The 22,518-nt window shown below is 52.8% G+C and overlaps 2 protein-coding genes across 3 annotated transcripts in view; one reads left to right on the forward strand and one right to left on the reverse strand.

Annotated features, from left to right (window-relative positions):
• Window positions 1–58: 58 nt before the first annotated feature.
• GPR137C (G protein-coupled receptor 137C) lies at window positions 59–17,087 on the reverse strand. Its single transcript, XM_076345754.1, has 7 exons — window positions 16,713–17,087; window positions 8,994–9,037; window positions 7,997–8,225; window positions 4,680–4,829; window positions 3,988–4,110; window positions 3,733–3,848; window positions 59–2,933 (listed from the first exon to the last, which is right to left on the reverse strand). Exons 1-7 carry the CDS (start codon window positions 17,085–17,087, stop codon window positions 2,762–2,764), a joined length of 1,209 nt encoding a protein of 402 aa, XP_076201869.1. The 3' UTR covers window positions 59–2,761.
• A 573-nt stretch (window positions 17,088–17,660) lies between these two features.
• Window positions 17,661–22,518, forward strand: part of TXNDC16 (thioredoxin domain containing 16) — a 42,519-nt gene continuing 37,661 nt past the window's right edge. Inside the window, exons 1-2 of one of the 2 annotated variants that reach the window (XM_076345755.1) lie at window positions 17,661–18,258; window positions 21,185–21,542. The gene's annotated coding sequence lies outside the window, so the exon portion shown is untranslated. The remainder of the gene's footprint in view (window positions 18,259–21,184; window positions 21,543–22,518) is intronic. The other variant, XM_076345756.1, reaches the window with a different exon arrangement.

Consider the following 22,518-nt stretch of genomic DNA (forward strand, 5'->3'; position numbering starts at 1 on the left):
GAGCTGGCCAGGCTGGGTCACACCAAGAGCAAAATGGAGCCAGGCCTGCAGCAACCTAGCAGAGAAACTTTTTTTTTTTTTTATTTCAACATAGTAGTGCTTGGTTACAGTTTAGTGAAGAACAAATAGGTACATTCATTGGCCATAGCTTCCTGTTGCAGCCAGCTGCTGCCTGACTGCAAAGCCAAAACACTGTTAAACCATACCCAAAAAAAAAAAAGTTTAATGAAAGGCAACTATGCATTAAAAAAGTCATTGTACTTCTCAGCTATAAATTACTTCAGTAAAACACGGGACTGGCCCCAGCAGGAGCGGTCAGAGTTTTGAAATTAACAGCCATCCGTACAAATGAATAAAACCAAAAACACTTTGCCAGTCACTCACGAGTACATTAGCAACGAGACTCACTGCCCCGACCTGCCATCCTAACACCAGGAAGATCGTATTGTTGTTGTGTGCTTCAGTGCAATATGAACAATGAGCCTGTAGCCCTTTAATTTTTTATTTTTTAATTTTTTTTTTTTTTTGCACTACGCTCCTTTCCCTCCAAAGAAAAAACTTAAAGTGCTCCTAGTGCTTTGGAATTTAAGCAAGAACAGGGGCCACTAGCGTCACTTACTGTCTTTGGTGACTTATGGGAGAAGAAAGAAGGGCAACGCACTGAGTCCAGGTCCTTCATTAGCTTTGCCATAAGTCAAGCGGTGATTGAGATGGAGCAACCTGTTTCTGCACCCCAGCCGAGGCAAGGAGACAGGTCCCTTACACCACGTGAGGTGGAGCAGCCAGGAGAGCCACGGCAGGCAGGGTGGAACTCCCTGGTTCAAGTACTAGAGCAAGAGGGAGGTGCTGAGAGTTGTCATTTTGGAGCCTTCTCCAAAAAGAAGCAGGGGTTGCTCCTTTTTTTGGGCCGGCAAGAGCAAAGCAGGTTAGCAGGGAAGAGGCCCACAAGCCAGCACAGGAGACCACACAGAGGGACAGGATGTTCTCAGTGTGACAAGTGACATCTAGCTCAGTACAAGCAAGGTGGGTGATCGGGTGACCAGGCCATACTAGTGAGCACACGGCAAGTGAGGAGAGGCCGGGGCTGCACCAGTGCTTGGGGTTTCTCTTGCACGCAACAGCGGACACTGAGGCTGGCTCAGGGTCCCTCTGACACCAGACCAGCGTCCCACGCCCAGAGCCAGGCAGCACCGTACCACTCCACGCACAGGCAAGTCCTTTACCCCGGCTGGGTCCTTCAGTGTCAGACTTGAGTTTGAACAGCAGGAGCAGCTCTAGGTAGGTTAAAAGCAGTTCCAGTTCAGGTTGTCACTAGAGGTCCCTCTGCAGACCGGTGCCTCCGTCCAAGTCTGTCCAAAGCTGCTTTGCTCATCCCCGCATAGGGCTGAGGAACAAGCCAGGAATAACATCAAGCCTCATCTCCAAGGGCCCAATGGAGCTATGGGCCAGGTCAAACTTGGCTATTTTGGTTAGAGAGAGACAGACAAACCTCCTCCCAGACTGACCTTGCACACTCAAGCCCTGTGTACAAAGCTACTGTGGCAGTGGGAGGACTCCAGGCCCACAGTCCTGCCCCATGGCAGGGGAGGGGAGAGCAAGGAGCCCCAGGACCAGACCTCCACAGCATCTGCCACTTCCCTCTGCAACAGCGGGCATTGCCTCCACAAGCAGACAGACACCTCCTGCACCTCACCGGCGACCCCACTGGTTCACATTCACTTCAGGTTAAAACTCTTGGTTATCTGCTAAATGCAATTTAATACTGAGGGGGACACGGGGAGCCCCACCATGGGTGAAGAGGAGGGGGGAGCAGGACTGCTCTCACCACCCACCAGTTAAAGCAGCCCTAGTTTTACATGTGCTTTGGGCCACACATGTTCCTGCACGCACACTCTTGCTGAGCCAGCTCCAGCTCTGAGCTTTCCCACAAGGCAGCAGCCTATAAAGTCTAGCCCCCTCGCTCGACAGAAGCCACCGTCCAAGCCAGCCCTCTTCCTTTGCCGTAAGCTAGTGGGTTGGTTCCACATAGTGATCTTAATGCCAGTAGGAGCACTTGATCTCACCCTCACAGGCCTCTGCTAGGATACCCTTTGAGCTCAGCTTTGAACCCACAGTCCTAGGTAGGACAGTTCAGCAATCGATCAGGTGAAACGAGGACCAGCAGTCAGAGCAAGACCACACTCAGCCCAGAGGCATCAGCCCTGCTGGGTGTGAATATGGCACAGTATGCTTTAACATTCACCGCAGGAGGCCCTGCCCGTAACACGCTCAGCTAACAGAGCTTCACACTCCCAAGTGAGTCAGGATGCAGAGTACTTCACGGAACACGTCTTTGCAGGAAGACAGTGCCTCTCCCAGCTATGGATGTGCAATTAAAAGAGTAACTAGAACAGTCTCAGACCAAGCACAGTCTGAGCAAGATTCGTTCCTTCCAAGTGTGCAGATAAAAGTGCAAATATGCATTTGATGTTTCTTTTCTAGTGAGGAAGCTCTGGTGCATTTAGCTGCCAACATCTTGAAGACCAGACCAAGAAAAAGCTTCCACAGAGTTCAGCTTCACTTTGCTACATGGTACCTTAAAGTCACAAGTTCTCTTGCTTACTGCCTGCAGCTGTAGGCTCAGTCCTGCTTACAGCTGCAGCAGGTAGTGGAATGTTTGTGTCGATGAGTTAGATGCTTCAGGGAAGAAGGAAAGAGAAAACCAGGTTACAATCCTATACATGAATGCCACTTCTGGGAAGAAAGGGACCTCGCAGCCTCTTCAGTTCTGTGGTGCAGGGTATGAGCTATGGTGATTATTCATCTCCGAGCCGCCTGCGGCAAAGAGCAAGGGGGCACTGTCTGTAGCGGTTCCGCCGAGATGGGGACCCACCGCGTAGCTGTCATTCCCAGCCAGGGACCCATAGCAGCCAGGGCACTGAGGGGTGGCCAAGCTGGGAGGAGAGACAGAAAAACCAAACATGGACTCTTAGAGATGAATAATTTGGCTGCAGCTAGTCTCCGCTGCTAGGAAAAAATTTCTGCTCCCAGCACTGATCAGGGTGTCCAAGTCTGCAGAAGCAGGCTATGACATGCAGGCACCACATCTCCAAGGAACCTGGCTTTGAGGAAACAGGTACAAGGAGACAAGCACCAGGCCCTACAAAACTGGTCAAGAAGAGCCAGAACCTCTGAACCCCTCACTACAGCCCTGGGCAGGTGGAGTTCAGAGCCCTGAGCAGCAAGTGAAGGACAGGGCTGTCAGGTTTCCCCTTAGTTTTGCTGGGGATGAGAATTCTCCCCCACACCAGGTGTTCCTGCAGAGCTTTGTCCCAGTTGACTCCCAGAGACCACATCCCTCCCAGAACTTCACCACCTCTCACTTTCCAGTGGAGAAACTCCTCCGGAGGTCATTTAAGAGCCCTCTGCCCCCACAGCTGAGGAAGGGTCCTAGCAAGATCAGCCCTCCTGGATGAGGCCTCCTGTCTGTAGCCACTGCATATTTCTACCTGTGAGCACCCAGTGCGATATCCACCTCTCAGAGCTGGTCACTTCTGTCTAATAAAAATAGCTCCTTGTGAGCTGCAGAAGGGAACAAAAACAAGCTCAGTCAGACCGCCCCTTGCCCCATCCACCTTGCCCAAGCTGCCTCTTATACCAAGATTTTTTTCCTGAGAGTAGAAGCCAAGAGCTCTGTTGCTTCCACACAGGGCAGAACAGCAGCTGTGCTTTCACTTGCCCAACAATGCTTACCCTCCTTCTCTGGCCCCAAGCCGTGACAAGTCATCATCGCTGTCGTAGCGCCTCGGATTGTCAAAGAAGTAGGCTCTGGAGCTGTAACTGTGACTATTGACCATCCCCGCCGGAGTCTGTTAAAGAAAAAGGAGTTAGGCCAGAAGTGAGATATTTCTGACAGTCTTCCTAAAGGCCTGCCCCCCCTGCCCCAGGCACTTTGGGGCTCCTCCCTGCACAGGGGTACTCAAGCTACAGCAGCTTGCTCCAGCCTACCAAGTTCTGACTCAGTCTCTGAGCCCGGAAGAACAGCACCACGAAAGTCATTGGCACCAGCTCCCAGAGGAAGAGGACTACTCCAAACACCACATATTCTTCACTGCTCACTTCCACATGCACCTGTGGACAGAAGTTAGAGGTCTCTGTATAATCCTAGCCATCAGTGGAGCTACACAGCTCCCAAAGCTGGTCACAGCACACAGCTTAGAACGAGGAATGCAGAGAAACCCTTAAGAAGGCAGAGTCCCTAAACCAGAATAGCAACCCTTACCTGACTGCTGCTACTGGTTTTAGTGAGATAGTTCTCTTCAGTGTACTAGCAGGGTACTGTTGGCTCCCTCCCTACACCAGCGACTCTCCCTTGCACACAGCCACACCTGATTAAGCATTGCTTTTCTGCTCTAGTTGACTTGTTCTTCCTCTCCCCCAAAAGAAGAGTTGACAGGCTAAAATTGAAGACCACAACAGGGAATCCCTCCTGAAGAAGTAGCCAGGTAGAGGAAGATTCAGGTTTGCTCTGGTGGAGAGAGCAAGTAGGGCTTCTGAAGGCAGAAAGCCAGCCCATCTGGGGATTCAGTGAAACAGGCACCCCCACATAGCCCCCTTTTCACCTGCACATGCCCTCACAGGATGGTAGAGTAACTGCCTTTCACTTTACTAGCTTTGGATTGAGGGCCACAGACACTCACCTTGTCCGAAAGGTTGTCCCAGCCATAGTTAAAAGGACCAGGAACATTGTCTGGAGATATGGCCACAGCTACCAGGTTATAGCAAGCCCTTGAGGAATACAGAAGAGCGACTACAGATCCCACAAGAATAGCCTGGCAGACAGATGTTCCCTAGAACAGGAAGAAAAAAACCAGTTTCAATACAGACCTTCCTATAGAGCTGCGATTTCCCCCCTCCCTTAAATGCATGAGAAGCTGTACAGGCAAGAATGACCTAGAACATTTGTATGTTGTTGCTAAAATATTCAGAGCTGGTTAAGAGCTTCCTTGTGTGATGAGTTCACTGCAGTAGCAGTTATACAGCCAGTGTCACCAGGGAGCAGGGAAGACTCGAGGCACAGGAGCGTCGTTCTCAGGATCTTAGCAGTCAGCTTCAAACTGGTGGTCCAGAGAGATGCTATCCCACCCACCGCCTTACTGTGGTAGTCTCCAGAAGGCCAACCAACAACCATCAAGAAAGTCATCTTGCTGCTTCTACACCCTGATCAGACACTACAGCAGAGATGTCCACCCGGCTCATTCACTCTGCAGCAGTTTGGCACCCCTGACATTGAACACAGCATTTGTCTAGGAAAGAAGCCCAAATGTTTAGGGTGGGCAACTCTGAGAACAGGCAGAAAGAACCAGCACCTGAACCCCAGCGCTGCTGTGGGACAAACCAGGCTTTGCTGTACATGGAGCAGCGTGCTAAAGGGCTGCTAGATGTTGCGGGACCCCTGCCTCCTGCGAGCCGTCCTGTGCTGGGTGAAGAGCAGCTTTCTCCACAGTGTTTCAGACGCAGTGCTGTCAGAAGGATAGCTGCGTGAGGTACCTGAGGGTCACGGTACCTACCTTTCCTGGACGGCTAGCCATGGGAGAGGAAGCTACTTGAAGATCTGCAAGCGTCTTCATTTCTTTGTTAGATACACCCGTGAAGCCTTTTAATAGCTACTGGTAGCCACCAGTCACTGCACTTCAGAAGCCAGTAAGTGGGCAGACAACCACATCCCAGCAGCTGATTTGCCTCTGTATTTAGAGAGACAATCAGCTCAGGAAGCACATCTCATTGACCTGCTCCACATCCAAGCTATGGGTACACTAGCTCTATTTTCCTAGCTTTACAGCACTTGCTCAAGACTGTCTTGGAAGAGGCAGCGTGAAAGTGCTGCTGACAGACAAGTGCCTGTGACACCACCAAAGCACAAGAACACAGCCTGCCCTAGCACTGTTAGCTGAGCCCTTGGTATTCAGGACAGCGGAATAAGAGGCAGAAAGGCTAGTGAAGCAAGTCTCCAGCTGACAAGGACCATAGTATAGGATTTGGCAGCAGTTCAATAGCACAGCCGCCCTCTCAAGTGTCAAATGGCTCAAACCTTCCTACCTTCAGTGGAGGCAGCAGCCTCACCAGGCCCCTCCAACCTTGCTGTATTGTTTTGAGTCAGCAGGTCCACAGCTAGAGTCCAGGAGGCAGGACAGCCTTTTCAGGCATTTGTTTAACACTTCTGCTCATCCCCACCCTATTTTTGCAGCTCCTCCACAACACAAAGTCAGGGGATGCCTCCAAGGCAGGGAAGGGAGACAGCATTTGAATGCAAGAGACCTTTACCAGACAGTCAGGTTGAGTATTCAACCTTGAGAGCAGGCTTCTTGAGAGCATGTCATACAAGAGCACAGCCCCACAGGCAGCCTCAGGCATGTAACTAGAGGAAGTTAATGCATTCGTAAACTACTGCTGGGTGAACTTGATAAGTTAATTAGTGTCCAGGGCCAGTGAGAGCTGGATACCTGGCCCATGCAAGGAGGGATGCGAGCAGGTTTGCAGCTTAGTCATGGCTCCTCTGTCTCACTTCAGATCACCTGGCTGCAATCTGCAGCCTCTGTGGACAGCTGTCACCAGAGCCAGCTAGGCAGCCACTCCCAGGATTCTGGGCAACCACCGAAGCTCTCTGCTGCTTAAGAGAGCCAGACTTCTCCTACAGAAAGCCTCAGCTTCAACCTTGACAGCACAGCTCTGGCCACCCTCTCAGCTTTCACTCAGCTGCCCTCTCTAAAAGAAGGGGCAGTGGACTGCAGCCACTTGAGCTGTCATGCAGATGGCCTGCTAAGTAGCAAGGAGATGCCTCCAGCCAACGCAAGGCAGTTGCCTGGATCCAGAATGTCTTTGTAGCAGTGTCTGCTGCAAGGTGGCTTGTCACCCTCCTCCTCTTGCTGAGGGGGGACAGAGCCATCCAACAGCCTCCAGGAGCTCTACACTCTGGGCAGCCTCTCACCTGAGCCAGGCCTGGCAGCACTTTAAGAGCATACAGATTCACCTGATTGATGACACATTGGAAATAAGGTCTCTGCAGGAGGCCAGAGCCCCACCTTCTGACACCTGGAAAGAGGTAATTCAGAGCATATGGGGTGAGGAGCTGTACTACTGGGAAAAGACAGTAGCTCAAAACTACTAGAGCCAGGCAGCTGACTTCCCTGAGCCTGACTATGCTCAAGTGCTCAAGTTTTTCCTATAGATGTTTCCAGGCTCATCAAGAGACTGCTGTCTGCCCTTCTCAACAGGCCAGGTCCCCACCCTGGAATCACTGCCTTTGATAGGAGTGATATGGCTTCCCAGAGGAAGAGGAGGCAGCTCAAGCACACACTTAATTGCAGCCTACTGCCACACTAAGGTGAGACTGCTGGTGTCTTCTCAAGCAAGTAGGAAAGTGGATCAGAGTTGTGTATGTTCAGACCCTCACCCGTCCTTCTGCCTTGGGGCAGGACCTACAGCAACTTTCTCCTCCCCTCCTAAAATGCTCATCTCATCCAGGACAGGCGAGCACTACCTCTGGCTCAGGCAAGCAGGCAGCTAAAGCTGGACTGCTGGGGGGATCCCCTTTGCAGAGTTGTTATGCATCTGCCAGAAATAACAATATGCTGCAGACTTTACTGTCCTTAGTGGCAATATACTGCAGAAACTGCATCTGCTACTCTTAGAGAACCCTCTCTTCCAGTCAAACCCTAAGTTATACTTCTAAACCTGAAAAGCATAAGCAGCTCTTAAGTCTCCTGTTGTGCCAGCAAAGCTGCAGACAATGCATTCCCCTAAAATGTGCAGGGCACCTCATTCCTACAGCAGGAGCATGCACTTTCTGGACAGAGGAGTCCAAGAGCTGCCACCTCCACCCTGGAAGGAATATTTGAGCAAGAGTAGCTCAGGTGCAACCAGGCCAGCATTGCTCTAAGTAAGCACACACAGATCCAGTTGAGAATCCAGCTGATGATGGTGCAGTTCCAGTGTAGTTTACAAGGCATTTACCTACCTTAGACTCGAGGTAGACATTCGCTGAAGACATCTTTCCCAGTTTGCACATGCAGCAAGCCAGCGAGATGGCACAGAGGATGAAGAGGCTGTCGTTGACCAGGGCACGGGCAAGGACTGTCCACCTCAGCTGGTCCTCCGGGACCTCACCATGGATTAACATTGCACAAGTTAAGTTCACAACTAAGAAGAGGAGGCTGGTAAATATGGAGCCCAGATACAAGAGGACCCTGGAGAGATGGTGGGGGGAAAAAAAAAAATGGAGTTCAAGTCAGACAATTCTGGTGTTGTTCTCCACCACCCTCCTGTCTCATCAGGCAAGAGAACCTCCCAGCATGCCCAGTGCTCTGCTTGCTGTGAAGATCAGACATTCCACCAAGTTTCAGTGGTTGTATCGACAGCCCAAGTCTGCAGAGTATTTGTTTGAGCTGCTCTCATAATGCATGAGCAGTGTAAGTAGTCATGAGTTACAAGACTCATCTTCTGACAGTCAGGTTCTTATCTTGCAGATTTTAAGCATTGCTCTAGCTCTGCATTAACTTCAGTCAATAAGCTATGAGTCATCACAACCACTGCAACTTCTTTATTGAAAGCCACTGGAGCTTGCATTTTCCACTGTGGGTTTTGCTAGAAATGGCTAGGAAGCACCTGGGCTGCACAAACAGGTCCCACCTATTGCTCAAGCCTTATCCTGCAGATCTTTTTCTGGGGGTGGGACAGCTCAGAATGACCTCAAGAGTTCATGTAGTTTGCTAGCAGCACCAGTACTGGGATGCTGATGACATGTATGGAGGCACACAGCACATGCTTTAGCTTCCTTGGTACCCTTGAAGCTCCCAGTCCTTCTCCAAGGCACAACACTGATCCTTTGTCAGAGCACAACAAGGTATGGCACTAGCTCTGTTCAGTCTTTGGGTCTGAAGTTCCCATTCCCAGCACCGCAGCACAAGTTCACCTTAAGCCAGCTTTGAAGGCAACGTTAGAAAAGTATCACTTACTTGTACTTGTTGAATTCAGCTGCACATTTCACTTTGAATATGACCTAGGGGAAAGATTTGCACAGCATTACTTAACATGACTTACAGTTCTCCTTTAAGCTTAGTAAAGATATATACAACAGGGAAGCCAGCATCCACTTGGACATCTTGAAGGACTCCAGATTGTCTATTAGCACCAAGTCTTGCACTGGACCCACATGCAAGAAAGACTGGTATTCTTTTTCCTGCAAGAGCCAAGCCCAAATGTAGGTGTCCAATAGGCATAGAATCCTAAAATCATTTGGGTTGGAAAAGACCTTCAAGATCATCGAGTCCAACCACAAACCTAACACTGCCAAGTCCACCACTAAACCATGTCGCTATAAACATATTTAATATCATATATGTGACAAGGACTTAAATAACACCACACCTAAGGACTTCAAGAAAACCAGGGAGTTTAGCAGTCACTAAGAACATTCAAAAATACATCTTTGCCCAGTGTTCTGTGCTGCATATTTTAGGACCTCAATCACACTTGATTCTCCTGTTAGAGAAGGCTGCTTCAGCTGCTGTGCTTTAGCAAGACAAATAGCTGATCTAAACTAGCCCTCTGGTATTGGATTATGGACCCATAGGCCACAGCAAGCATTTGGAGCTCACAGCTCCTCCACCCTTAAGATGTCTGTAGGTCAAATACACCTGAAAAGTAACTCTGAGATGGTAGGAAGTCCTCCAGAGGTGGAAGGCCCAGCCTGCCAAGTTGCATGGCACACTTGACAGACAAGTGTATTAGTCTGCAAATAACTGACTGTCATCTATTTCACTCTTCAAAGCAACACACACTCTGTCCAAGAGCGGATCTGGGTTCTGTGAATCTCCTCACCACACAAGGGATTAGGAGACTCAAGCTGAAAGTTGCACAAGAAGGACCGGTGCTTCAAAGCAAAGGCTCACAGGCCTCTCCTCAGACTGCAGGGTACTGAAGCCATGCCTGCACCCCCAGCCATTTGGGTTGGGAAGGCTGGAGGAGAACCATCAGCTCATACTCGGGCAACACTCTTTCCAATATGGCAGACAAGCTTCCATGTCCCTTTGGGCTGGAGGGTGGCTCCTGATGAAGCCTACAGGGGCAGGACTTCTAGCCTAAGGAAGTACAGATGGTTTGGGAAGGTGCAGACACACTCCTAAGTCACAGCTCGGATGTGAGCACAGCAGTCCTGCTGCAAGGGGACAGGTAACTGGTGCTCACACGCGGTCAGGGCAAGCAGCAGGAAAGCAGCATGCTGGCAGAGCTACATGGGGCTCGCTTGTCACACACTGATTCAGCACAGCCATGGCAGGAACTGGGTTTTGTCCTGCAAAAAATGCAGATCCTGGTACAGACCCCACCAGGAAGGATCCCAGAGCTGAAGGTCACATTCAGTCTCAGACAAAGCTCGTGTCCTAACTAGAGGCTTTGAAGGAACTTGGGAAGAGGTAGAGAGCCATCTAGCCAGATCCAGCAGACATGTACTTGTGGGGTGAGCACAAGACCACTGTGGAATCACTGCAGAGGTGTGGAGGTTTAGTTTCACTGCTTCTGCAAGGAGTCCTCCCCGCAGCTTCCAGACTGTGGCTGCGGTGAAGGATCACTCCTCTTACAAGGCACCCTTAGTCAGCTTTTTTTCCTGATGGGATTTCTTGGCTCCCACCTTCCAGTCAGCACTGAGGTAGCGATGGCACTCCAAAGCTTCAGAACTCAGGCTCCTGCCAACAGGATTTCCAGAGACACTTCAGGATTTGAGGGTTGTTTGATCCATTGTAGTAGTTTCAAGCATTTGAAAGCCCTCCTACAGGGCATCGGACAGCTTCAGCAACCCTGTTCTGAGAGCCAGTTTCGCTGTCTGGCTCCTCTCCCCAGTCTGAGGGAGGATGAACTCAAGAAGCACTTAGTGGGGAACAAGACACAGTACTTCAGCAGAAGGAAGTATCCAGTCCCCATGACCGAGGGGCACAGTACTACAAGCAGTCTCTGAAGCCCTCTACCTGGTTGTCCTGGCCTATTCCAGCCCAGAGAAGTACAGAAGCATGGCATAATCCACTCTGAGCCCCAAAGCTCATCTGAGTTACAGGAAACCTGGGCCTTGGAAGGACCATGTGGTGACTTCAAAACAGAAAAATCCCCAAATCCTCCCCTATCCTTAGTTTGCCTGTAGGCTACATTCAAGCACTTCAGGAGTGTCAAAACAGACATCAAGGACATCCAGCTGGGAAACCTCCTGGTTCAGCACCCATTCACGCAGCATGGAAATCCACTTGAGGTATTTGTACTTCTGCTTTGACTCCCAGAAGAGCAGTCTGGAACCGCAGCCTCTGAACAGCAGAGCAAACAAAAGTCCCTGGCTTGTATTCCAGCTGATCACCCTGGGTGAGAACAGCCCCTCAGCTGAGCAGGGAAATGCCACCGGCTAACAAAAAGATGCCGGCTTCCGCAGCTGCAGCAGCCCTGTGCAAGACAGTCTCCCAAGACTCTCCCCTACAGCCCCAAGCCCTGGGGACTAAGGCACACAAAGCTGTCTCAGGATTAAGAGTGCAATGGCAACCCAAGACTCACACTTGGACGGCTGCCACTAAAAGCAGAGGGAGACCACAGCACCAGCCTCACACTTTTATTAGCCCCCAGCTATTTAGTCCTATAACTTCAGGAAAAGAACAGGCATCACTCAGTTTACAGTGGTTTTAGTTATTAAGACACAGTAACTCATCTGAAGGTTGCTTTTTCTTCACAGGGCCTGGGTCAGCAGGTGACACCAGTAGTGTTCACAATGCACCTTTGGGTTCTTATCCTTGAGACAATCTTGCAAGACTTTCAGCACTGGATTCTCTCTGCTGCTTTCAAAGCCCAAGGACAGCTGATGTAGAGAGTTCTGCTGTGAAGAAGCCAGTGCAGAGAGCTCAGGAGTAGTCCTGTTCTTCATAAAAATAGGAAACGCAGACCCCTGCCCTCAAACAGGTGCATTATGCCAAGTTGCTAGTAGCAACCCTTGCTAATTGAACAGTTCCTTCAGTTGCTAGCTGAAAGGCCAGCCCCAGAAGTCACACAATTGCCTGCTGAAAACAAGGAACAGATCTCTGCTAGCCCAGAGCAGCAGGACTGAGAACCTTTACTCCTAAGCGAGCCTTTTATAACAGTTAGGCAATACTCAGTTGTCTTTCTGGAGCCACAAGTCCTTTAAGTGCTTCACATCAACCACAGACTTGGGAAGAAGGCAAGGCCAAGAAGGGCTACAGACCTCAAAGTCCCCTGTGATGCTGGAGGCTTTTGTTTTTGTGATGACTGGATATATTTCACAAAAGTGAATACCTTGCTTGCATCACTGAGCCCAGAAAGTGAACTTGCTAAGGGTATGTTCTCAGAGCATTGTTTAAGAAACAGACTCATCCTTAGAAGGTGTACTGGAGGTGTCACAGCTGTAAGAGAAGATGACAAGCGACAGTCACCATATCCCACAGATGGCTCTAAGGACCACTTTCAGTACCTGTACAAGCCAGGACCTTAGCCCTAACGTTGAGCCTCAGAGAGCACTTCAGCTTGGTTTTGGTACAGCCATTCACAACGGATCTGAGAGATCCAGGAGAGCCAGAAACTTGTCATTGTCTGTCTGATGGAATCAAAGTCTCTTTTGTTCCATAAAGAAATCATGAGTTTGGGCTCTCAAGATACAAGACATAACCATGTCCTGCCTTGACACGAACACAGCCCTCAATCAGTTGCAAGAACATCCACAGCCAGATTAGATTCCTTCTCTCGCCACAGTCATTCAGCACCGAGCATTGGATCAGAGCAGAGACTATTCTGGGACTACACCCCATAACAAGTGTTCAAGCCCCCACCCACCCCTCAGAGGAAAAGTTGGAACTATCTGTGAGGAGGATCTCTCACCATCCCCACTAATACTGAGATAATCCTACGCCATCATGAACACAAGGTGCAACTTGCATGTACCCTGATTTCCTAGAATAGCTGGTTGCTGGCATGGCCACCTGTTCATTTGGGAACCAGGGGGCCCATGGGAATCATCAGCTATGGGATGGAGCAGTTTTGAGTTTAAGTGACCCCTTACCAGCTGTCCCTCTGAGGCAGAGGTGTCTGCTAGGCAAGGAAGGTGGAAGAGTGCAAGAGCGGATGGAGGCTTTTCCAGTTTTCCATCTGAGAAGGCAGGAAGATACAGGACAGCAAGGACAAACGGCTCCCAGGCTGGATGCTCTTTCCATGCATGTCTGCTCCAGTGCAATTAGAGCAGCAAGGGATGAGAGAGGCTGATGTCATCTAATCAGATGGAGCACTTAAAGAAACCCACACAGGTTAAGGGTTATGGCAACGCCAGTCTGGCAGAGCAGCCCATCAGAGCCTCACCACTCCAGCAGAAGGCCTTACTCATTGTTGCACACAGTTGCTGACTCCCAAGCGAGGCAAGGATGCCAAGTGCTCAAGAAGGTCTTTGAAAGGGTCAAGATGAATGCTGTTGTGGCTACATTTCCATGTACTGTGCTCCTGACAATGACCTGGGGGAAAGCAGGAACTGGCAGAGTCTTGGGAAAGGCAGCATTACTCAAGCAGATGTCTAGCTGGCAGCAGAGGAGTATTCCAAAAAGCAAGGCAGAGAAGCACCCTGAGTTGGATATCTGAGCCATTGTTCTGCCTGTTTGAGGCAAGATTGGGAGTGGATCTGAGGAATTCTGACCTGACATACTCTGAACTTCAGATTTCCTGGAAAGGGACTCATTCTTTTACAAGCTGAAGCAGAAAGGAAGAGACACGCTGAAGCAAAAGGCATTACACCTTTTGATGTTCCAGGTAGAAATAAGGCAGTGACAAAAAGAAACCGTCACCACCAAATAAGCATCCCACACGTGTTTTGTCAGGCCTCCACGTCCCCTCAGGAATCTCAGGGGCCAAGAGGGGATAGGAAAAGGATAGCATCTCCCCACAGAAAGGAGAAACACTAGGCAGTTTCATGAGTTTGAATTTTAGCCCCAGAACAGCCTGAAGTGCAAAATAACGCTAGCTCTCCCTGGGTATTTGTTGTTTCCTGGAGCTCTTCCCCCACCCAGCACCATTTAATCCTCAGCTTGTACATAGCCTGAGGAGCTCTGTAAATCAAGCAAGATTGCTCAAACAACATGCACAGGCCACATTTTCTTCCACTGCTTAGACAGATGCCATTTCTCCAGCATCTCCACAAAGGAGGCACTGTGTACAAAGACAATTAGCAGGCCTTCAGCACAGAAGCAGCCTATGCTTTTATCTGAGGGCACCTCAGACCAGGATGCCACCCCCAGAGTAGCAGAAGCCCAATGCCCTTCTACAGGTTGCTACCAACTGGCCCTTAAGAACTGAGAACGGATGGGCCCTCCACAGCAGGTTCTGCTTGAAGTCACACTAGTAAACATACCAGTCACCTCTAAATCTTGAGCCACTTGAGCTAAACTGCTGTGGTTCCACCATAGCTTCTCTCCTTCCTCCAGGTAGTGACAATTCTTGTTTAATTACACCCTAAGCCCCTTTAACACAACTCCTCCTGTGCTTTAAGAGAAGCACTGAACACAGCCAAGCCACACGCGTCTCAGCACACGACACCCTTCTGTCAAGAGAAGGGTGGGCTAGTTTTATCAGCCTGCTCCCCACACAGAAGAGGCCAAATATCAATACTGGGCACCATTTCTTTTGTTAAAATGGAAGCCAGAAAAGCACCAAAGGCTTTCAGTCCATCTAGCCGCACTCTTTCTCCAAACGTCTGGAGCCGCAGACTTCACTACCTACCACCACTGTGAGTTCACCCACAAACACCACAAAGTGCTTGTGACAGCCAAGTGTCCAACCCTCTCTGTAACTAAGCATGCATAGCCATTTTAATAAGTCATTTTATCCTTCCCCACTCTAGATTCTGAGCTCTTATTTCCTCAGACAGGATTTCCCTTGGCTCTAGGTCTTCAAGGAGAAAGAAATGGGGTATATTCAGCCAGAGTCCACTGGAAAACAGATATCATGGGAGGAAGGGATGCCTGAGAACCTATTTGAATTTACTTTGCCGTTCTTTAAAGGAACCTTTTAACAAGCCTGCAAAGAGGCAAATCTGCTGTCAAGTCCAGTAACTTAGTGGAAAACAGAAATCCAGCCACTTTGTGGTATCAGAACACAGGATCCCCTCCTCAGCTTGCCTTTCAAGGAACACAAACACCTACTAGTTGGAGCAATTGGTAGGTCAGGCTCCCTTTAACAGACAAGATGGATTATGCACACTATGCAGCATTTGTTATTTTGCTGCCACTTGATCAGCAGCATATCTAACATCAACAGCTTTTGCAACGGGCAGTTTACCCCAGCTTCCAGGTGTTTGTGTCAGAGGGGGAAGAACCAAAACAGCTGAACAACCCAATTGCTCCAAGTCTCACATTATCATGTGAATGTCGATGTCCTCGGGAAAATGAAATCATAACTCCCATCAGTGACACATCGGAGCGATGGAGCGATTTCGCTGTGTGTTAGCGATTCCTTTGTGAGGCTGGCTAACAGCTGAGAGCTGCAGAGCAAAGAATCTGAACAACAACAACAACAAAGCTGGAAGGAAAGTACTGCCTATTTATGAAACAAGTCACCAAACTGGAAGGCAGGCAAGCAAAGGGCTGCTCACAAGAAACTGGAGCAGAAACAAAATATTCAGAGGAGAGAGGGGAGGGGAGAGCCAAGGCTTTAAAAGATAAAGACAAGTGAAAGGACTAGAGAAAGGAGGATAAAAGCCACAAAACAAGTGATGGGGAACCCAGAAAAGGAGGAATATGGCTCAGCAACAATAACGAGCAGCTCCGCACTGTCCCAGCAGCGATCTTTATGCTACGAGGGGGCCCACCTCTCCAGCCCGGGGCTGTTGTCTGGGGAGGCAGAGGGATCTCGGGGTTTTTGTCTGACAAAAAGCTGCAGAACAACAAGCCCAGTTCACAGCGGAGCGGAGAGATGGAGAGAAGGAGGGAGCGCAGCAACAATAGCAGAAGAGGCTCTAGCTGGTGACGTAATGGTTGGCATCAATCCAGGCCAGAGCAGCCCCTGCTGCTGCCACTTTCTGGTCCCCTTTAGAGAAGGGGAATCAATCAAAAAAAAGATGCAAAACAGTCCCCAAAGAGACCCCCCCGTGGCACTGCCACCCCTCGTAGGGTTGCAAAGGGGAAAGCCCCACCCGGGAGCAGGGCACATCTCTGCACACCCCCCCCAACCCCAGATTCAGGGCATGTGCCTGCCCTCCCCCCCCCCCCCGTGCCACCCTACAGAGTCTGCATTCAAGGCACAGCCCTGCACCCCACCACCTCGACGCTAGGATTCAGGGCACACTTTTTGTTCACCCCTCCCATCCCACCCCACCCCCGAGCCTGGATTCAGTGCATAGTCTCTGTGCCTCTCCCCAAGCCTGGATTCAGGGCACACCCCTGCATCTCCCCAACCTGCCCCCTAAGCCTACATTGAGGGCAGACCTCTCAGCGCCCTCTCCCACCGAGCCTGGTCAGGGCACAACGCCATACACCCCCCCCCCCCACCCCTCCATCTCATCCCAAAGCCTGGCTTCAGGGCACACCTCTGCGCACCTCCAAGTTTGGGGGGGAATGGGGGGGTGGCTGAAGAGGAGCCTTTCGCCCCGGCGTCCTGCAGGGTGGGAGTTTGGCGCGCCCACTCCTCCCCAAAAGAAAAAAAACCACCAAACTTACCTCAGCGAAATAGAGGTTGAGGAGGCAGAGGCTGGAGAAGAGCAGGCAGCCGGGCAGGCAGTAGAGGAGCCAGTGGGCGAAGGGCTGCTGGAGACGGAGGGCCTGCAGGGAGTTCTGCAGGTAGAAGGAGAAGAGGGTGGTCCTGAGGGCTGCCCAGAGCAGGCAGAGGAAGAGGCAGAGCGTGTGGTAGCTCAACCGCCGCTCCCGGTAGTAGAGGAGCAGCCAGAGCTGCAGGTAGGCGAAGAGGAAGAGGGCGGCGTAGAGCGCCGTGTGGAGCACGGTCAGCCCCAGCTCCACCGCGTAGGGCACGGCGGCCCCCTCAGCCAGGGCCGCCCCCTCAGCGAGGGCCGCCGCCGCCGCCACCGTCGCGCTCATGGGGCAGCGGGAGGCAACGGCCCGCCAACGGTCGTCGCCGCCGCGCGCGCCCAGCCCGGCCCGGCCCGCCCCTCCCCTCAGCCCCGGCTGGACACCCCCATGCAACAAAGGGGAGCCCCCCTCCTCCCGCGCGCCCGCCCTCCTGGCTGCGCCGCGCGCCCGCCCGCCGCCAAACAACTCTCTGCCGGGGACAATCAGCTGAGCCCGATTATTTGAGGCGCTCGCTCCTGACGGCGCGCGCTCCCCATTGGCTCCCCGCCGGCCCGCCCCCGCCGCGCCCATCCGCCGCGCCGAGTGGTCGCCGCCGCCTGTCACTCACGGCCGCCCCCGCGGGTCGCCTCTTGCTTCTTGGGTTGCCGCCGCCGCCCGCCTCCCCGCTCCCACCCCCCTCCCCCCTCCCACCCCCCTCCGCCCACCTCGAGCGGCGGGCGGAGGCACCGCCTCCCGCCCTCCCGGGGGCGGGGCGGAGCGCGCGCGGCGCCGCTGGGTCTCGCGCCGCGGGGCGCGCGCGGCTGCCGGCGGCCGCGGGGTGGGCGCTGCAGCGGGGTGCGGGCGGCTGCAGGGGCGGCCCCGGGGAGCCCCGAGCAACGGGGGGCAGGCCTGGGGGTCCCCGCAGCAATAGGGGCGGAGAGCCTCCGCCTGGTGGGGTCGGCTCTGGCAGCGCTGTGCCTCCGGGGGCGGGTCCGGGGTTCCTGAAGGAAGCAGGGAGCTTCCCTAGAGGGGTCCCCCGGGCTGTCCGGGGGGATCTGGGCACCCCCAGCAGCCTGCGCGGGTGTGCGGGAGGAAGCCCCACCGCGGTAGGTGCAGGTTGCGTCTCCGGTGTTGCGGGGATGTCTTAAGTGCAGCTCAGAGACCGTCTGTTCTATGCGGGCAGCGATCCTGCGGCTGTAGGGGAAGCTCAGAGATCGGAGCAGGAGGGTGAGCAGTTGAGAGACCCCCCCCCGCCAGCAAGAGATCTCGGCTCGGGTCTCAAGAGATCCCACCGCTGGAAGGGCCGGACTGGCACGGCCCCGCCAGCTTCATTTTTGGCATCCCGGATTCTCCAGCCGTACAGCCAGGCCACCGACCGCAGGGGACAGCTGGGGGCAAGGGGAGACCCCGCTGCGTGATGCTCTCCTAGCAGCCGTGGCGGAGGGAGGAGGACGTCGGCCTGAATGCTCGGGACGCCCAGGTAGGTGACATCCCTAAGCCATCTTGGAGGCAGCTCGGCAATGTCCGTGGTCACAGTGCCAGCTGCTTTCCAGGGACTTTGGGGGGGGCTGGTCCCCAGGGACAGACTAAATGGGGGCAGCGGTGCAGCAGCGGTGGGTGATGCTGCGGGCTGTCTGCTGTGCACGGGCATCGAAGCGCTCCTCTCCCGGTGTGGGCAGAGGGAAAGGCTGCAGCGTGTCCCTCCTGCAGCCTGGGCTAGCAAGCGAGGCCCAGCGGGGCTACTGGGCGCTGGGAAGTGGGACCTGGAAGTGAAAATGAAAGTGAAACTCTCCAGGAAGGGGAAAGAGTGGAAGGGCAGCGTGGGAGCATCACTGCAAAAAAAACCAGCGAAGCACGCTGGGCAACAGGCTGGGATGGACTTTGATGTCGATGTGTTTCCCACCTCTGCTGATGATCCTTGAGAAGGATCCCTGCGCTGCAAGATGCTGCTCCCGCAGCTCACCGCGGCCGCCCCTGTAGGCACCCTCGTCCCCTGACTGCAGGCCCGTATCTTGCATTTGCACTGAAAATCAGGCGCGTCTGGTGCAGGGGGTCAGAGGCTGGGAGAGAGGCGGCGGCGCAGAGTGGAGCTCCGTTATCATCCGACGTGGTGTGCCAGATGTGCCTCCGGTCTCGTGAGCTGCCCCGGCGCGGATTTGCGCCGCAGGCTGATTATGCCGCAATCTGCAACGTCCTTAAAACGCTGCTGGTTGAAAAGTGCGCCTGCCTGTGCACAAAAGGCCTGGCAGCGCTCCAGCTTGAAAGAGCGTTTGTGGATAAATGCAGGATAAATACCTGTGCAACGAGGCTCTGGTTTCTGGCTGGAAGCAGTGCACGAGTCTGCTGTGGGTCCCGGCATCGCAGCCTGGCTGGGAGGCTTGTCGGGGCGTCCAGCGCGGGTGGAAACATCTTCCCTCAGCTGTAGGGTCACGGCCACGGCAGCACACGATGTGGGGGGGGCACGGCTGTGGGGCCCTTGCAGTCGCAGGTTGCAACCCCTGCCTCCTCCACAGGCTGCTGGGGAGAAGGGACGGGTGGGAAGGGCCAGCGGGTATTTCGGGACCGATGATTGCAGGCCCATCCCGAAGTGACGGAGAACAATCTCAACGCTGTCCCAGCTCCAAACGCTGGGGAACTGCAGCTTCTTGACCTTGTTCAAGTCAGCCAGGTCAAAGAACTTGCCTTTGGAAAATTTGAAAGGAGCTGGGTTGAGCTCTGTTCCAGCAAAACTGGGTGGTGATAATTAACCTGACTTGTCTGCTGCTTAGGAGAAGGCTGGTGCTGGCCGCTTTTTCAAAGGTGAGCAGGGAAGGGAAGCGTGTGGTGAAAAATACGCAAAATAATGCAATATCTGATAAGGAAGTGAGGTTATTGCTGGGCAGCCATAGGATTCCATAAAACTAACGCATAACCTCCCCCGGGAGAAGACGACAACTTAAATATTGCTTGACACAAGCAATATTTCAGCGGTTGTCAGCAGTATATGTCAACAGTTGTCAGGCACGTGACTTGGAGTTGCGTGGTCTTCTGATGAATTAAAAACCCGCAGGACAAACCTAGCCCCCCTCCCCCCCCCCCAGGCAGTGAAGTGGCCACAGGGTGACAGTTTCACGTAGTGGCTTGTCACCGGAGAGTCAGCGTCATCCAGATATGCTTCAGTGGGATCCCAGGGATGCTTCCTTTGGCCCTGGAGAGCCAATTTATCATCTCTTCAGGAGAAAAGACATTTGCAGACAATGCAGCTGTTGGGACGGCTTCCATCTTCGGACAAGCTGGCTGCAAGCAAGTTGGATGCATTTTGGGAAGGGCTTGCTGGTCGGGCAGCGACGTGTGGCTGGAGGGATTCGCGTGGATCCGCCGAGCAGAAGGCTGGAACAGAGAGCTTTTCAGGGATTTTTTCTGGATCCCCTAAAGGAAACCTCTGTGCACGGTCCAAAGTGCAAGACGAGCTGTCAGCGTTATGCTCTCCCTTGCATTTTTCAGCAGCAGCAGCAGGAGGCATATTTGGGCCGGGGCATCCAGCCGTGCCGGGGAGAGTGCTTCAGCCTGTTTAGCTTGCTCTAGCTAACGAGTTGAGTCAGCCCCGTGTGGATTTGGGGGCTGTTATGTGTCCCCTCTGCCAGCAAGTCTGGGAGGGCAGCACACTGCTGCCAGAAGGGCATGAAAGGCAGGCGAGCAAGGCTGCCAAAAAACTCTACCAGCTGGGTGCGGGGTGAATGACCTGCTGCAACAAAAGGCCTGATCTGTGTTGATCGTCACGGGAGAGGCTGAAGCGACTCCGTTTAGGAGCATCCTAAATGCTCCTGGTTTAGGAGCATCTACCTAGGGAGTTAAAACTTGCTAACTGAGGGCTCTGCAGGCTGGTAGATACCGATATAATGAGATAAAACAAAGGGGAAGCAGCAGTGTAACGTATTTGGACCAGACATAAAGTGTAGGTTTTTTGTAAGAAGGTGATTGATCACCGGGAGGAAAATACCCTACTGAGGGATGTGGGAGATTTTACATCACTGGCATGATGTAAAGTTGGTGGTGTGGACACCAAGTCCAGGTTGGTGGTGTTTCTCCTGGGTTCAGGGTGGCCCGTGGATGATGGAGATGGTAGCCGGCTGGCTGTGCAGTCCAGGACAGTGGTTCTCCCTTGCCCTGTGTACCTTAAAAGCCACCCCACATCACCCCCCGTTGAATGAAATACGCTGCAGCTTCCTCAGTAATAAATATTGGCAGCCGGGGGCTCTGCGAGGCAAGGTGTCGGGGAAAGCAGATGGGATCACAAAGGTGATGCGGGGATCCCAGCCCGTGGTTACCGCTGCAGGATTCCCAAGCAAAACTGATGCGGCACAAGCAATTTATGCCAACGCAAGAGTTTGTGCCGAGTGTCTCTCGTGTATTTTGTTTCATTTTAGGTCACCTACAGTGGCCTTAACCACCTTGCCTGGCTCTGTCTTGGAGGTATGACAGTGAAAACATGAACCAGGTCTTGCACACCATTTATGCTGTGCTAAGGCTGCCCCATGGCCCGTGGGCTTAAGGGTTTCCCAGGAGTGACACAGAGCTGGTTCACACGTCCCTGGTATTTTCACACACCTCTGGTAATCCTGCAAGTGGCTGCGGTACAGGCTTCTGGCTGTTTCCCGCCCTATGGTGTTAATTTTCCGTTGATGGAGAAGAGGTGACAGAGGAAATGACCTAAAAGCTGAATATTCTCGTCTGGATTGATGGGGCACAGAGGGAAGCTGCTGGGCAGGACGGAGCGATGAGGAGGTGAGAGGACATGAGTAGGGAAGGGATGAGCACACCTTTTTGTGTGGAGGGCGAGAAAAGCACGGGGAGGAGCGGGGTCGAGGGTGGCGGGACAGAGTGAGGGGGCATGGGGAGGAGCCGGGACGTGGGGACAGAGTGAGGGGCCGTGGTGGGGCAGACAGGGCTGACTTTGGGAGAGGTGCAAGGAGAAGAGCAGCAGTCACGCAGGGACGTGGAGAGGGCAGAAGGTGGATGCTAGAAAAACTACGAGAGCCAGAGGAGACATGAAGAGAGATCCGGGCTGGGTAGAGGCTGGAGTTGTGTTTTAAACTGCTGGCACCCTCCTCCAGGTACAATGCCGTGAAGTCTTCGAGTCATTGGAGGCTGCTCCTCTTGCCTCCTTGACAGTAAGCTCTCCCATTTGACCTGGGCCGGTTCCCACATGCCAGGATTGAGTTTATTTTTCCATCCCGCTGTAGCCAACTTTGTCATTTAATAAACATCGCCCCCCCCCCCCCCCCCAATCTCTGGCCCCTCTGTAAGCCAGAGGAACAGATGGGAGGGCAAAGGACCAGAAACGCCCGGCACTTCCCAAAGGTGGAAGGGAGAAAAGCGGAGACTTTCCGGTTAAAAGAAAAAAATTCACGCCTTTCTCAGCTCTGTCATTGTTCCTTTGTGCCATTCAGGCCTGATCTGAACACCTCACCTACGTGAGAGGGAGCCTGTGAAGGCTGAGCATGCCTGGCTTTCACTAAGTGCCCGCTCTTGGAGCAAGGCAGAGGGACTTTGCCTGCTTGTTTTTGAGCGTTCGAGTTTGGGTTCGTCACAGAGCAGCGATAGTAAGCTGACAGCATCTGGCAGGGTGCTGGGGGGAATGGCAGTCCATGGACACAGGGGCGTTTGTTAACGAAAACAGCTGCAGCTCATGATGCAAAGCAAACAGCTTCTGCATGGCTTCAATTCCAGCTTTGTCTCATCGTTGACCGGGGACCAGCCG

This window comes from Aptenodytes patagonicus, chromosome 7 (assembly GCF_965638725.1).
Source record: "Aptenodytes patagonicus chromosome 7, bAptPat1.pri.cur, whole genome shotgun sequence".
NCBI classification, from domain to species: Eukaryota; Metazoa; Chordata; class Aves; order Sphenisciformes; family Spheniscidae; genus Aptenodytes; species Aptenodytes patagonicus.